Here is a 15,489-nt window from a genome sequence, read left to right on the forward strand (position 1 = left end):
CGCTGATCTCTGTATGGGAAGGGCGATTCTCAGGGCTACGGCTGCCGGCTTCCCACCAGGGTCTTTTTTTCCCTCTTCTCGTGTTCTTTTTTTGTTATTTTTCCTTGTACCCAGTAGATGGCATTAGTATACAATGTTTTTCTGCACTTCTTTACTTATCGGAGGATTTTTATTCCTCACTTCATTTTAAGAAGCGTGAGTTGCCACCTTGCTATACCTGTGGTTGGGATTGCTACCTGGAGCCTTGCCTCTGAGCCCGACATTGCAGCACAACAAAATAGACCCCAAGCTCTAGGAAACGCATGTTTCCATATTGTTGACAGGTCGGAGGAAGCCACAGGCATTTCCCAGGAAAACAAAATCCCAGAGAGCATCTCTAAACCCAGTGGCTCTGGTCTGCCCCCTGAGTGCAGTGTGAGGGTTGTGCTGTCGTCCCGGGATCCCAACAAACCCTGTACAGGAGAAGCAAGTCAGGATATAGTCCCCGGAGGAATATACAGTGCTGACCCCTTTTGCCGGCACATCGCTAACTGCTCAGCCAGGAGGGAAGAGATGCTGGAGGAGGGAAAGGGCTCGACCCCTGCATGGTGGTCATTTGTAATCTGAGTTGCAAAGCTGTGAATTGGACCTGAGGGAATAAAGGAAACACCTGCAACGTGGCTGAAACTCAGGTTTCCCCACCTGCCACTTGCCTTGGGTTTGCTCACACTTGTTGGCAGCCCCAGTGAGGTGAGCGTGTCCCAGTCCAACTGTGCCTCTTGGGATGGGTCTCACCACCACGTGGACCTCCAGGAGAAGCAGGAGGACACGTGTTGCCCAGGCAGTGGTGGGGAACGCAGCTCGGGGTCTCACATCAGGGCAGCAGCACAATTAAGCTCCTTGTTTCCCTGCTGTGCAAGCCACTTTGCAGCAGCAGGGGGATGCAGGGGGGAGATCTGATGGTTCCTGTCCCACGGTACGTGGAGCAGGGCTTGGTCAGCCCCAGAGCACCACCTGAGAGGTGTCAGCAAGAAGGAAGGGACCAGGCCCTGAGCACTGCTGACTTAGACCTTAAATCCAGCAGATGAGCACCGTCTTACTGCTCTCAGACTGAGCTCCTGATAGCAGAAATTTATTTCTAATTTAAGAAAAAAAAAAAAAAAGAATTGGCCACAAGCACAATATCATCTGCTCTTCTTCATGACCACGGGGTCAACCCATCAGGTAGGAGAGGGTTTGTCTCCAGGGCGTGCAGAAGGGAAACGGGCTCTTAATTACCTCGTGGCCCGTGCTGTGACACTTGTGCTGTGTCACTCCTGGCCTTCTTAGACATAGAAGGAAGAGAATTTGGCATGGTCCACACAGACGTATAAGCCTTAGCTCAGCCTGTCTGGAGCTAATCCTTCTCTTTTGCTCTCTTCCGCATCAGAATGATGGGCTGCTCCTTCGCTGCTGCAAAGCGGTGCAGAGAAATGGCTTAATTTAGGAGTGTAACCATTCCACAGAGAAATGGGATTAGAAAGGAGGGAGCGGGCCAGGGCCTCTCCAGTCTCCTCCTTCCAGCACAAGTCGTCCAGGGGCTTCCTGGGGACCGAGGGGAGCGGGGAGGTTCTGCAAAATGAAGCAGGTGAAGCTGAGAACTGGTATGCTTTGGGGACGCTGGGTGTCTGGGAGCTTCAGCCCAAACCAAAAACCAGTGCAGAAATCCCCCATGCACAAACTCCAGAATATATCGGTTCAAAACATCTCCTTCCTACGAAGGAGGGGGAAATGTTTTGTTCCACCATTATCACCTGGAGCTTTATGTTATATATTACATTATCCCAGTGTACAGCCTGAAATAAAAACAAAATTAAGCAGTGGAAACTAAAACATTTCAACCTTGTCAAAATTAAATGCTTTCCTAATTTCCCAATGAATTTTGAGATGTAATTGATGAAATCCCATAAAGCACTTAAGCTTCATCAAATCTGCATTTTCCGACAGACAATTGTTCGTTGAAAAATAAAAACTCATCCGTCCCTGCCTTAAGAGGCACCTAGCTAATTATGCAGAGATGCACAACGCGCAGGGGAGGGAAGTGGGGAGGGAACGATTCTGTTCTAATCCCTTTAAAGTTTAGCTGGCTCCTTGAAGCAGAAGATTGCTACTTATGCATATTGTGGTTGGAAGCAGAAGCCCTCGGCGCTGTTGAGATGGAGGCACTGAGGTGAGCTGGCGCTCTCTGCCTGTGCTGGATAGAGGAAATTTAGGAGATAAAACCCCTTCTTCTCCTTCTTCTCGTGCTGTGGCATTCTTCAGAGGTCACCAGCTGGCAGCAGCCCTCTGCTGCCCAGCGGACTGGGATGCTGCGTGTGTCCTGGTCACATCACACCCGGCTTGGGTCCTTGGCTTTCGCTGGGGTCACTGATTTTGGCATGTAGCTTTGTGCCCTGGGGACCAGGTAAGGCTGTGGTTCAATTTCTGATCTCCCAGAAGGGTTTTGGAGGTGCCAGGCTCGCCCGTGCATATGGGAAAGGAAGCACCCTGATGGGCAGGAGCCGGCAGCGTGCCCTGAAATGGGCTGGCAGGGTGTTCTGGGGACACGCCGAGGAGCCTGAGCTGTCGCAGCCTGTGCTGTGGGACCTGCAGGACAGATGGGTTTGATTTTCTGTGGCTACAGTAATGATTGATGGTCTTGGAATGGAAAAGGAAACAGGGAGAAAAGAGTAGGAAGATAATGCCTGTGATTTCAGCAAACAGCTGTAATGTTGCCCTCCGGGAAGGATGCTCCCCGCGGTGGGGCTCTGGGGGCAGTGAGGACATCGCTGCCCAGGGAGGTGAGGAAGGGAGAGGACAGGGGCAGGCAGAGCCCCAAGGGGCCTCGGGTGCCAAGGGAGGCAGAACGAGCCAAAGCTCTCTAAATATACGTGTACAGGCACAAAGGAGTGTAAGGCATCTGTATCATTTCTGAGCTCCAACAAGCAAATAAAACACACGCCAGTGCGTAGCGTGGGGCTCATTAAAATGCTGGCACTTGCTGGTACCTCGGCGGTGCCTCGGAGTAATGGTTTTGTTTCACACTGGAGAGGTTCCTCAGCGCTGAGCAAGGATGTCTCTAATGAAGGTGGGTTAATTAGGGCCCTTTTACACGCAGCAGATACTGGAGCAGCTCTCTTCCTCTGTCTGTCCGTCTGGCCAAGGAGGACTTGGTCCGATTGTGCCCTGATTACCTTAGCACGTCACAGAGGGACTGGGGGCTGTAAGTCACACTCCCCGTGGCTGAGGGCACCAGGATGCCATCGTGGGGCCAGGTCCTCGTGTCTGGCCACAACTGTGGGGTCTCCCGTGGGGTCCCCAGCTCGTGCCGAGCCAGGCAGGAGAGGGAGCCTGTGTGGGAGAAGTCCCGGCTGTTGCCTCCAACAAAAAGGCTGCTGAAGTTGAGAAAACAGAGATGAATAACAAAAAGGGCGGTTTACTCTCTACTGGAACACTTTATTAAATATTTTTATTTTTTTTTAATAACAGAGAAGAGGAGGGGAGCTGCGAGCGCTGCCAGGCAGTGCTGGGGCAGAGCCGGCTCCTCTCGGCGAGGGGCTCGGTGTCGGTAATGAGGCTCCTGTTTTGTTTCCAGTGACCCCGCCGCCCGTCTCGCTGCTAATGAGCTTTGCGAACAAGAAAGAAAAGGAAGGGCCTTTGCTCGCTAGCACGAACAGTGCAGGCAGATGTTTTCCTAAGAAACGATCTCGAACGGGTTGCGGTGGATGCTTGCTTTCTTCCCCCTCGGAGAGGGGCTTCCTCCCGTCGTGCCTGGCTTGGCTGGGGACGGTGGCAGTGGTCAGGGGCTTGGTGCACGGTCCTGGCAGGAGGTGGCCACGCGGTGGTACGCGATGATGTCCTGTTGGGGTAACAGCGTGGGGCATGGGGATCCCGTTCGGTTTTACATGGCCTGGGGACACCCGAGCACATGCAGGCAGGGCTCCTGCGCCCTCTGCCGCTCCGTGTCACCTCGGTGACTTCATTTAAAAGGGTAAAAAGCACATTGCTCCAAAAAACAGGTAAAAATAGCGCGTTCTTATTCAGCATCTCTGCTCCCCGTGTGCGCTCAGAATCCGTTTTGCTGACTGCAGTGACAATAACCAGGACCTCGGGGCTCTGCCCTGCACGGACAAGGAGGAATAGCCGAAGTCCACCCGTGCACAGCAAAATGTGCACCGAGCTGCCATGGGCTCTGCCCTCACAAACCTACTGACAGCAGCAGGGCTGTGGCTTTGTGGCTGTAAGTCTGCAGAATCTGTATTATCCGTGATAACGCACGAGAAGACAAGAAGCTTGGTTTTCTTTCCGATCCCAAGAGCAATTTTCAGGGTGAGCCATCATCACAGAGAAACCAGTTCGTTCTTGTGGCTGGACCCGATGATCTTGAAGGTCTTTTCCAACCTAAACCATTTTGTGATTCTTGTATTGCCCAAGTGGTTCTGCAGGACAGCGGAATTACATTGGGACGGCGATGTCTTCTCCATGGCTTTCCATGGCAGTGGCGAGCTGGACTCTCTCCCCGCCTCCTCTTCCCTCTCTGCATCTCTCAAGCACCAAACCCAGTGCCCCGGCTGTGAGGTTCATGTCCTTGCTGGTCTGATCCCACAGTGAAGGATGGGCTGGGTGTCTTGGTGCCAGCATCACGAGCCCTGCTGACCCAACACAGAAATCCTTTGAGCACCAGCCCAGTGGGCGGTGGGATCCCTCTGCTCTCTTGACAAAACGGACAAATCCTGTTTCGGTGCGGGTGCCGGGGCCACATCGTGCCAGCTTCCCCGACGGAGCGAGGCAGGACGTGTCACCCACCATTGCCCAGACAGAGTTATTGGCTGAGTTACTCATTGATTTTCTAATCATTTCCAGGCGCAGCCCCCCATCCTGTGTCACTGCCAAGGCAGATCACAAATAGAACTGCAGCTGAATTGATGTGGGATTGATTAAAGCTCTCAGTAATTATTGGTTCTCTGCTGCCCAAGCCAGACAAATCAATGTCAGCAATAACAGATATGGTCCTGTACCAAAGCCCAGAAAACACAGAGCGAGTGCTGGTTTTCTGAGTCCACCCGGGAGCCCAGCGCAACCCTCCAGCACAGCTGGGGAGGCCACGTTAGCACACGGCAGCTTTTTTCTGGGTAATTCCTGACTCTCTCAGCCTGTGGGCAAGAACATAAGGGCACCCAAATGGGCTTTACCTTTCCATGGGACATCCACATTGCAAATCCTCTGCTCCGACAGGGAGATCTGTAGTGAAGTTTTACCGTGCCAACTAGTCTCTCCATCCACTTGTGCATCCCTGCGTTCTGCTAGAGCTGCCAATCCTGCAGGGAAGCACAGGCAAAAACCTGCAGCCCCCACGGCTGCCTCTTGCCTCCCCTGCCTTTTGTCCATTAGTTTTGCTCGCTGTCCTTGTCACCTTCTCCCCAAAGCTGGGGAGCTTCGTGCTGCAGCACAACAGCTGGCTGGAGGGCCGGGCTGGGGCTGGATGCGGAGGTGCTTTCCTTTGCACACTTCGTGCTGAGCTATTTGCATGCCATAATTAATGCGTGTTAGGATGCATGATTACAAACAGAAATGAAGCATGCTTCCTGGTGATTAAAAACCGAACTGGAGGGATATCCCGAGGGGTCGCCTCGAGCAGAGCTGGGTAAAGCAGGGAGGGCCCTCGGTGACCCACTAACACGGTCCCAGGGAAGGAGCCATCATCTTCCTCTGCAGGCTGGGGGAGATGCTGAGCTCAGCGTCTCCTCAGTGGCAGCTCAGGAGAGCTGCGGCTGGTCCCCGGGCTATTCTCCTGCAGCTCCTGTTGACTCCAGCTCCCATCGGCTCCCTCCAGCACCCTGGAGGGTGTCCCGGGAGGTCCAGCAGGGACTTGGGCAGAGCCCTGCTGGGACACGCCGGCCCTGGGAGCGGAGATGTGGCCGCAGGGCCGCGTGTCCTCGGGGAGATGTGTCTGTGCCCATCTGCGCAGCCCTTAACGTCCCACGGGGCCCGCAGGCTGGGAGGAGACTGCAGTAGATAAGTATGATGTACACGGAGTCACAAACACACTTATCCCCGTCCTGTTTCCCAGGCAGCTCAGCAGTGAAAAGCACAGCTTGTTCCAAGTGCCCCCCTTCATATTTATTCTGGTTACGCAGCCAGGCAGCTTCCTGCCCCCGTGCCTCCTGCTGCGGCGTGCCGAGGCCGTGCTGCTGCTTCCAGGGCTGCCTCTCAGGGCCCTGTCCTCTCGCCTCGCAGCGCCGTGCTGCCAGGCCCTTCGCTGCCGCATCCCCTGGCTACAAAGCCTCGTGCCTCTCCGCTTCCCCTCGCCCCTGCTTCCCACCGTACCGGTGCCTGCGAGGATGCTGCCGGTGTCCGCGAGGCCCGGCGAGCCTCGGAGCTGAGGGCTCGGCGCTGTGGGACGTCGGGGAAGGACACGGTGCGTTGGGAGGTGGAGGGAAGCTTCTCCAGGCTGGGCCAGGCCTCCCCGGGGCACTTTCCTGATGTCCCCTGTGGGCATTTTGCTGCTTGGCAGCCGTGGGCCAGGCTCAGCAGCTGTCTGCTGCCGGCACCCAGCCCGTGACAGCAGGCGCAGGGTCCGGGGGCTCCTGAACTTTTATTACTATGTACGGCGTTCTGCTTGCACGGAAAATTGATTTTCTTTTTTAAGCACTAAGTATAGTGGTTTTATAACCTTTCTGCAGCTTGGCAGAGGCCATTTATAACCTGCCTTCATCGCTACCTGAACAAGCTCCGGTCTAACTCATCTTCAAGAAATTCCATAATGCATTTTTAATTGCGAGCTGTTCCTCAGCAAGATTTATTTATTTTTTCAAGGACTGGCCTTTTTGTTGTTGTTTGTGTGCGCGCATGTTTGCCGAAAAGGGATAAATAACGGGAGGGGAACAGAAGAGGGCTTTAGTCTGGGTGACAATTTATTGATGGCGTTTGCTGCCTGCTGGCTTTTATCTTTTGGGACAAGGAAAGCCAGCTGGGAAACTAAAATTAAAACCCAGAAGCAGATCCTTGTTTCTGTGAATCAGCACACTTCTTTCAACTGACGGAAAACGTTCCAAGTACTCGGGGCTGTGCTCCTGGCCTTCCCAGTCCTTCCCCCACCCCAGACCAGTCCTCGCCACAGCTGCGTTATCCCATGGGAGGCAGCGAGGTAATTTTGGGGATGATGCTGAGGCCGCATTCGCTGGCTGGTGGGTATCAGCCACTGCCGTTCCCAAGCACTGAGGTGTTTTTTTGGGTTGCACAGGGCTCCTCTGTGTCCCAGAGGAGCAGACAGTGAATGCAGGGGGTTCCTCCGGCACGCTGCAGAGCAGGTCACCGGGCTTACCCCAGGCTGGCTCCAGGCTTCGTCCTGAGCCAGACAAAGGCAAGTCCGGCTGTGTAACTTCGCTGCCACAGGGGCTCCGTCCTTCTCCAGAGTGAGGATGGGGATGCGGTTCTTCCCCCTCCTCGACCCCTCTGGCTCTTGGGTGGGTTGTGGGCAACCACCCGGCTGTGGCCCCGGGGCCCGTTGGGGACCCATGGTGACCTCGCCGTGTGCCCTCCTGTTGCAGTGCCCCGAGGACCTCCGCCCCATGAAGGACGGCACCGGCTGCTACGACTACTCCAAAGGCATCGACTGCTCGGATGGCTTCAACGGCGGCTGCGAGCAGCTCTGCCTGCAGCAGACCCTCCCTCTGCCCCACGACCCCTCGTCCAGCACCATCTTCATGTTCTGCGGGTGAGTCCCCTGCCACGCTCCCGTTTCTCCCGTTCCCAGCTAAATAACCCCGTTCCCTTCCCCACCATCACCCACCATCACCCTGTGCCTCCCGTCCCCATGCCATCGCGTCTCGCAGGCGAGCTGGGTGCCTGGCAGAGGGGCTCTTTGTGGGGCTGGCTTGCAGCAGGCACTTGGTTTGCCTACAGAAAAAAGCAAACACAAGTGCAAGAAGCTGGGTGAGCAGATGCACCCTCCTCATCTCCCCCACCGGGACCATGATGGTACGGTTCGATCTGTGACTCACCACGAATGTACCCCGAAATTGTACGTGGTGTGTTGGAGGGGGAAGGTGGAGGACTTGTTTTCTTTAAAAACTACTTCCCCCCACCCCTTGTGACTCTCTTAAAATAGAGCTTCATCCCTGATTTTGGCCGGGATCCTATAATCCTACACGGTTTAGCATTTGCTCTCAGGAAAATCTCCCCGGCTGCGGCGTGCCCTGGGAGCCGTGCGGTGATTGTTGGCTGCGGAAGCTGCCATCCGCCGCCTGCACCGGCCTCGTGCTGCCTCGCGCCAGCACTTCGCAGGAACCTCCCTCGGGGGAAGGATTAGGGGGAAGGAGGGCAGCAGGAGCCCTTCTGGGGAGGAACTGCCCCCGAGATGGTGCAGAAGCACGGAGGGGAGCAGGCAGGCGTGCAGCTCCGAGGGGCGCCCGCCAGGTCCCAGCGCTGCAGGTGCAGCACAGAGCTCCCGCAGCAGTCCCCAGGGAGGAGCTGCCCATGTCAGAAAGCTGCTCGCTTTCTTTTCTCCTGTATTTTTTTCTTCCTCTGTATTATTGTTTAGCAGCACAGAGAGGCTGAGTCACCGAGAGAGAGCACGCTGCCTCCACCGTGCCTGCGAGGGGGTTGGAAATCCATATGGGCACAGCAATCTCTGCGGAGAGGGTCGGGAAGCCTGGGGACGTTGTGTGGTCTCCATCTGAGCCCACACCAGGCATCAGCAGCAGGGTTGGGATTCCAGTCGTCTGACTGAGAGGACAGAGAGTTTTTCCCTTGCTTTTTGTATAATCCCTTCACGAGGCAGAGCTACACGGGGGGAACAGGCAGAAGCACAACAGACAGGCGGGAGTTCCACTTGCAGTGGAAAATAGTGGTGGAGGGATGGGAGAGGGGCACAAGCCCAGGCAGCCGTGGGATTGAGGTTGTCAGAGCACTGCCACCGCAGAGGAAGGGGCAGGCAGGGGACGTGGAAGTTCCTCATTGACTGGGAGCTGCAGTGCCAAGGGAAAGGCAGAAGAAGGGGAGGAGAAGAAGGGGAGCAGCATGAGCACACGCAGATGCTGCCACTACAGACACTTTGGTGTCTGTAGCTGAATCACATCCCTACTGCCTGCCTCAGTTTCCCTCTCTGTATGTGGAAAACAAGTGTCTGCCTTACCCACAAAGTGCTTGAAAGCAGGACCGAGGAACAAAGGAGCAGCCGTGCTGGAGCTGCATCCTTGCAGGAGGGCACTGATGTGACAGAAACGGGGAAGCAGCTCTGGATTTCGCTTTGCTCTTGCCCGAGGAACATCAGAGCCTGCACCACAGCAGCATCGGGGCTGGGGCTGCCTGTAAGGACGGAGCAGATGAAGTGTGGTGGGCTCAGCTCTGCTCTGCGGCATGGGGGCGATTCCCAGGCACGAGGCTCAGGCATTACGGGGTTGCCCTCCTGCTTCTGGGGAAGCCACTGTGGCTGTCAATGGTCCCTGCGGCTGTCTGCGGGGCTGGAGCGCTGTGCTGGCTGTCCAGGAGCAGCCAGGATTAATGCCCAGCCCAGCACTCGCCCGCTGCAGCTCTCCCCAGCATTGGCTCAGCACAGGACTGCTGGAGCTGGTTGTGTTTTAGTGTCCTCGGAAAGCCTGGGCCCCTGCAGAGCACAGCACCAAGCGGCACCATGCTGTCCCTGGCTGGGCTCAGCGCCCTGTCCCCCTGCTCATCCCACAGGGTTAGGGGTTAGGGTTAGGGTTAGGGTTAAGGTTAAGGTCCCTCTGACATGGCTCGTGGTGCCCACAGGTGCGTGGAGGAGTACAAGCTGGCCCCCGACGGCAAGTCCTGCCTCATGCTGTCCGACATCTGCGAGGGCCCCAAGTGCCTGAAGTCAGATGCCAAATTCAACGACACGCTCTTCGGGGAGATGCTGCACGGCTACAACAACAGGAGCCAGCACGTCAACCAGGGCCAGGTGTTCCAGATGACGTTCAGGTATGGCCCCGCTCCGCTCCTAGTTTCGGGCACATCGGGGCGGGCAGATGGGACCGGCTCCAGCAGTGCCGAGACAGCAGCGCTGACACATTCCCTGCCAGACACGTGGGGGGGAGAGCAGGGGGACACCAAGCCCGTGTGGTTTTCCTACTCGTTCATCCTTCCTGCAGGCAGCAGCGTAGGGCTCTCCTGCGGGGCTGGTGTCTGTCTCTTTGGCCGAGTGTCTAATTGTCTTTGATGGGCTTTTCCCTGCCTCGTTGTCCCGTCTCTTCCTGAACGCTGCTGTCTTCCGTCTCCACATCTTGCCGTGAGTTCCGTCGTTTGATCGCCTGTAGCATGGAAAAGCATTTCCCTTCGCATGTTTTCAACCTGTGCGAGCAAATTTTATTCCGTGCCCGAGTCATAGCGCCGGCAGAAGCTGTGGCTGTGGATAATAAGAAATAGCATCAGCAGAGTGAGGTGGCTAAATCTGACACAAGCCCAGGCAGCAGCACATCGTGGGGCGTTCGCAGGCTGCGTCCTGGGTGCGTCGGGAGAGCAGAGGGGGGAGAGCAGCTCTGATCTGCCCACGGCTTTGCCTCTTGGTGCTCACAGAGCAGAGCTTGCTTAATCGCTGAATGCAGGGCTGGAGAATTAGCTGATTTATCTATTTTTCTTCAGCTCTGCTGAATGCAGCCACATTTTGTTCGGGTGCAAACCAAGGCGGGCCTATGAATTTCATAGCACCTGTGCTGATGGGTGTCAGGAGAGGCCCCAGCGAGGACCCTTACCCCAAATTCCGCCCAGGCACAACTCTTTCTTGCACAGCACCTGCAATGCACAGAGGTTTTTTCTTTCCCTTTTCAGGCACTGAGACCTCACTGCTGTGCTTTTAGCTGAGTTGCGGGCGCCCATCACCTCTGGCCACGCTGGTTTTCTGGGCTCTTTTTCCCCCAGCAGAGTGTGAAAGTCTTCCTAGCTATGAATTCGCACTGAACTCTGTCCTTTTGCTCTGGGGATGGCAGATGAATTACGGGCTCCACCAGCACAAAGGCACGCAGAAAGCAGCAGCCAGCAGAGTGCTCGGAGCCAACAGATCCACAGCCTTTGCTGGAAGTGAGAATTGACAGCATGCAAAGGCAATTTTTTCCAGTAGGCTCCTCTCTGCCTTCTCTCCCTCCCATGCTGCAAGCATCTGTGGTCCTTCCGAGCGGAGCCAGGGCTGCAGAGCTGACATTTTCCATGAGCTGGGAGGCTGAGCGGGTCCGAGGGCTCCCCAGACTCCCACCATGTGGCGTGATGGTGATGGGGGCTCTGCCAGAGAGGGGCTGTGCGGTGGGAGCTGGGTCCTCAGCGTGCCGAACGGGGCTTTCGTTGCCTGGCATCATCTGGGGGCTGCTGCTGGCTGTAGCAGATGTGGAGGCAGGAGAAAACAGCTCTGAACCACGAGCAACCTGCGAAATGACCCCAGAAGAGCAGGCTGGAGGGGGCTGGCTCCAGCAGCGCCGGGTGGCGACGAGAAGGGCTCCCCGTGTCCTCCCCACAGCCCCGTGTGCCGGAGGGTTCGGCGGCAGGAGCACCATTACATCATCTGCTAACAAGGGAAGAGAAGGAGGTTAATGGAGAAGAAATTATTAACTAAAAGATGTAATTTGCCTCTGATTTTCATAGATATTCAAGAACCTCTCTGAGCATTAAGACACCAGCTGTTAGAGAAGCCCTTAATTTGGTGCATTTGAAACATAGCAGGAAGCTGCCTAATACCAGGGATTAAAAGCCTGTTTCTGCAAAGTAGGAGCAAGAACCTGCTATCAGAACAAGGGGCTGAGTATTTTAGAGGGATTTATAACCACTGGGATCCTTTAGCTATGCAGATGTGACAGTCCCTTGAATGGTGTCTGCTTCCCATGTTGCCGCATCTTCAGTGTCTTTAATAAATAGGATATTCTCGATCCGCCAGGCATGCCAGCATGGGGCTGGGAAGAAGCCTTTGTGCTGCTAACAGCGGTGTCTCTCACACGCTGTCCTGGGCAACGCCTAGCAGTTACAGCAGCATTTCCATCCCGTCGGGGCTGGGTGGGCCCTTTCTCACCCAACAGCCTGCAGTGCCAATGACCCCTGACGGCCGCAGCGTGGGGATGGGGCTGGTGGAGCACCGGTGGCTTTATTTTGCCCAGCTGGCTCCGAAGGATGGGTTTGGCACCTTTAGGACACAGTGGGTACGGTGCTTGGTGAGGCTGTGAAGTGGGGGAGCTGCTCAGATTTGTCTGTTCCTGCTGCCGTGTGCTGTAGGTGCCCCGTAGCGACGCACCGTGGTGTGACACGCCGTGCTGTGACCTGCAGTCCGTCCCTGCCCGCCTGTCCCTTTGTGCTGGTGCCACGCAGCTCTGCCTACGGCTCTCTGGGTGCTGAGGTGGCTCGGTAGCTCTTAATTAGCCCCGTGGTGGTTGCGTTGCTCAACCGACCTGCTGGAGAAGCCAGTGCCAAGGTTTCTTCTCGGAGGAGTTCTCCATGCTGCTGCTGCTGTTGCTGTTTTCGTGCAAGCACGTAGAACAAAGCTATTCCCCCTCGGTGCCTTCTCCTGGGACAACCAGGCTGCCCTGGGGTGGGGACGGGAGCTCCTGCCCTGCCTGGGGACAGCCGTGCGGGGCGGTGGGGAAGGGGGGGGAGCTGCTGCACAGATCCGCCCGCACAGCCTTGCCTCGGTGCCTTGGCTCTGACGCCTCCAGCACGTCCCTCCCCTGCTCGGGGCCTTATTTCAGGTCGTGGATGCTGACTGCACGGGGGGGCTGCCAGCAGCACCTTCGGTGCGGCGATGGAGCAGGAGCCGTGCCCCATTACCGCCCCTCGCCCCTTCCCCTGGAGCTCTCCCGTCCGGCTCCGCGCTCATGCAGAGCCGCCCGCTTTTTCTGGGTGCCTCTTCTTCTTTTTTTTTTTTTATTCTCTTTGGCAAAGTGCCCTGAAATATTAATAACTAAATGGGATCGGAGCTGATCTATTCCAGTCACACCTCTGGGTTTAGCCGGGAGGCTCAGCACTGGATCCAGCTTGCTAAAGACTAGATTAGAGCTATTTTCCCCCACTGCCTCGCGGTGGGGCAGAGCCCAAGCTCCACGGTGCCCAAATCACCGGGGGATTATTTTCCAAATGGGTTGTTTGTTAGTTCCTTATCTGTTTTGTGCCGTCTCTTTGCCACGAGGGAATAGAGATTTTTTGTTTAAGTGCTGTTTGCGGTTTCAGCCTGTTGCTTTTATGCCGATAATATGTAGAAAACCCAAATTACTACCCGTGGAGCCAGCTTTTCTCGCTAGCTTATTACCGCACGGCGCATGGGATGCCGGAGCCCACGCGACTCGCGCGGCAGAGCCCTCCTGGGGCCTCTCGCTGCAGCTCTCCCTGCAAAACAGGGGAGCCCAAGCCCCCACCCCAAGCAGGGATGCAGTGAAGCCAGGGACTTTCTGGGTGCTGGGGAAATAAGTGGCCGAAACGGCTGCAGGGAGGAGCAGGGTGCGTGGCTGGTGGCTGAGTGGGGAGAGGGTTTGTGTCCGTGCTCCGTTGCTTCTTGGTGCTCGGTGCAAGACAAAAAAAAAGCTGAGCTCCAAGTGTTTTCACATCTCCATAGCCAGGGAGGATGGCTCTGGAGGATGCAGGGCTGCTGTGCCGTGCTGAGCACCCTCCTGCAGCTCCATCCCTCTGCCAGTCAGTCCTTGTAGCCTCCCAGAGCCCTGCCCGGAGCACGGGGCTGCTGCTTCCCCGCTTTGGGGACGAGAAAGGTAGGACCTGTGTCCTACCGCAGGACATCCCGAGCTGGAAGGGACCCAAGGGGCTCGCGGGGGGCGCTGAGCCGGGTGCTGCGGGGTAAGGGGCGCCTGCACCCGAGCGCTGCAGGCAGGCAGCCGGCGGTGCTGCCGAGCGCTGCCGACGCTGTCAGGCGGCGCGCCGGGTCGCTGAACCGAACTGGGGAATTGTCATAATATTGATGGGGAGTTTGGCAAGTTAATTTTAAATCTGTCACTCCTTCCCCTCGCCGCTTCTCAGCCCTTAATAAACCAGCACCGTGACGGCGGGGCGTGCTGACAGCTCAGAGCTGGGCTATGGGTCCCCCCCCTTGCGCCCCACTGCCCGCCCAGCACCCAGTGCCCCCCTGTGCCCCATCCGTGGGTGCTGTGGGACCAGGGTGGGTGCTGGGTGGGCACCGTGGCACAGCCAGGCAGGGGCTTTGTTGGTGCCAGCCCCGGCCAGGCCGTCCCGCTGCCCCTGCAGCATCACTAACGGTAAGTCTCTAACTAGTTAAATTAATGCTATTGATTTTTTTCCCCCTCCGAGTGCAGAAGTTATAATTGTGCTGTTTATTATTCCTGTGCCAGCGAGCTCTGCGCCAGCCAGTACCCAAACGCCTTGTTTACCTATTACCCTTCAGGCCGGGATAACGGATAGATCTCTTTTCCAGTGGCTGCCTTCCATTTCATTCCTCTTTTTATTATTTGTTGCTGCAATTCTATTACCTGTTCACAACTCTGAAGCCTCAGCCATGCTGCTTGGAAGCAATGATGGCTTTTCAAGCCAGGCTAATGCCTCGGGCCCCGGTCCTAAGGAGCGGAACCACGCTGTGCCAGCCGGAGCGGGTAAGGGGGCTTTAGGGTTTTAGCAGCTTTGCGGGGCTGTGGTGGGACGCAGGGCTCTGGTCTCTCCCCCAGTGCCCGCTCCCAGCTGCCTGCAGAGCTGCGGTGCCTGGTGCAGGAGCATCCCTGCTTGTCACACACGGTGGCATTGCCACCCCTGTCGGGTTGTCACCGAACCGTTTTTCCTCCCTCCCGTGTTTTCCTGCTCTCAGCCTCTCGGGGACATCCTGGCTGCTTCCTCGTGTCTGTCCATCGCTTTTCAGAGCCTGTAATGGTTGCACGTAGGCACACGCCACGTGTTCTGAGTGCACCCGCACCGGCCAGGCTAAGCATTGAGAGTTTGTCAAGTCCAGGATATAAATGACTAATGCAATTAGCACAGCACCCCGTCAGTTAGCTTACTATTGCATCCTGCGTGCAGCAGCCCTGCTCCATTTCAAAGTTAGCATCCCACAGAGAAGGAGAACAGATTGTGCTGCTTTGAGCTGCTATTTCCAGCAGCCTGCAGCCGCGTGCCTTTGCACTGTATTGTTAGCATTTCTCCATTCTTGTAGCAAAACAAAAGCAGAACGGTATCCTAAAGACAACGCGGGGGTCTGGGCAGAAAAGATGGTTTAAAAAATACCGATAGAGATGGTGGTGGTAGATGTATTTTCAGTACAGGAGGTTTTCAGGTTTGTTCTGTACCCGGTGCAGATAGGACTGGAGGAACAGGACAGCTCATCGCGGTGAGCGTGGGCACGGCCGTCACAGCCTCCTCCTGCTGTCACGTCCCTGCTCCGGATGTGCCCCTGAGCTGCTCCGTTTCCTTCCAGCCTGTTCCAGCAGCAGGTCAGCCCAGCACAGGGTCCAGCTTGGCTCGCTTGAGCCCGTGCTTGGGCCGGCAGCGGAGCCGCTGCTCCCACCCTGCGCCCCTGCTCCGCGCTCGCCCCGGCCCTGGCAGCGCGTT

The 15,489-nt window shown here is 56.5% G+C and overlaps 1 protein-coding gene across 7 annotated transcripts in view; it reads left to right on the plus strand.

Moving 5' to 3' along the window:
* The window catches only part of ASTN2 (astrotactin 2), a 348,717-nt gene that overhangs the window by 198,452 nt on the left and 134,776 nt on the right, over positions 1-15,489 (plus strand). For all 7 annotated transcript variants that reach the window (XM_013182791.3, XM_066980984.1, XM_066980985.1 and 4 more), the window contains 2 exons: positions 7,548-7,714; positions 9,751-9,939. In XM_013182791.3, the coding sequence (XP_013038245.2) occupies positions 7,548-7,714; positions 9,751-9,939 (356 nt within the window). The remainder of the gene's footprint in view (positions 1-7,547; positions 7,715-9,750; positions 9,940-15,489) is intronic.

Source organism: Anser cygnoides, chromosome 20 (genome assembly GCF_040182565.1).
Source record: "Anser cygnoides isolate HZ-2024a breed goose chromosome 20, Taihu_goose_T2T_genome, whole genome shotgun sequence".
Taxonomy (NCBI): domain Eukaryota; kingdom Metazoa; phylum Chordata; class Aves; order Anseriformes; family Anatidae; genus Anser; species Anser cygnoides.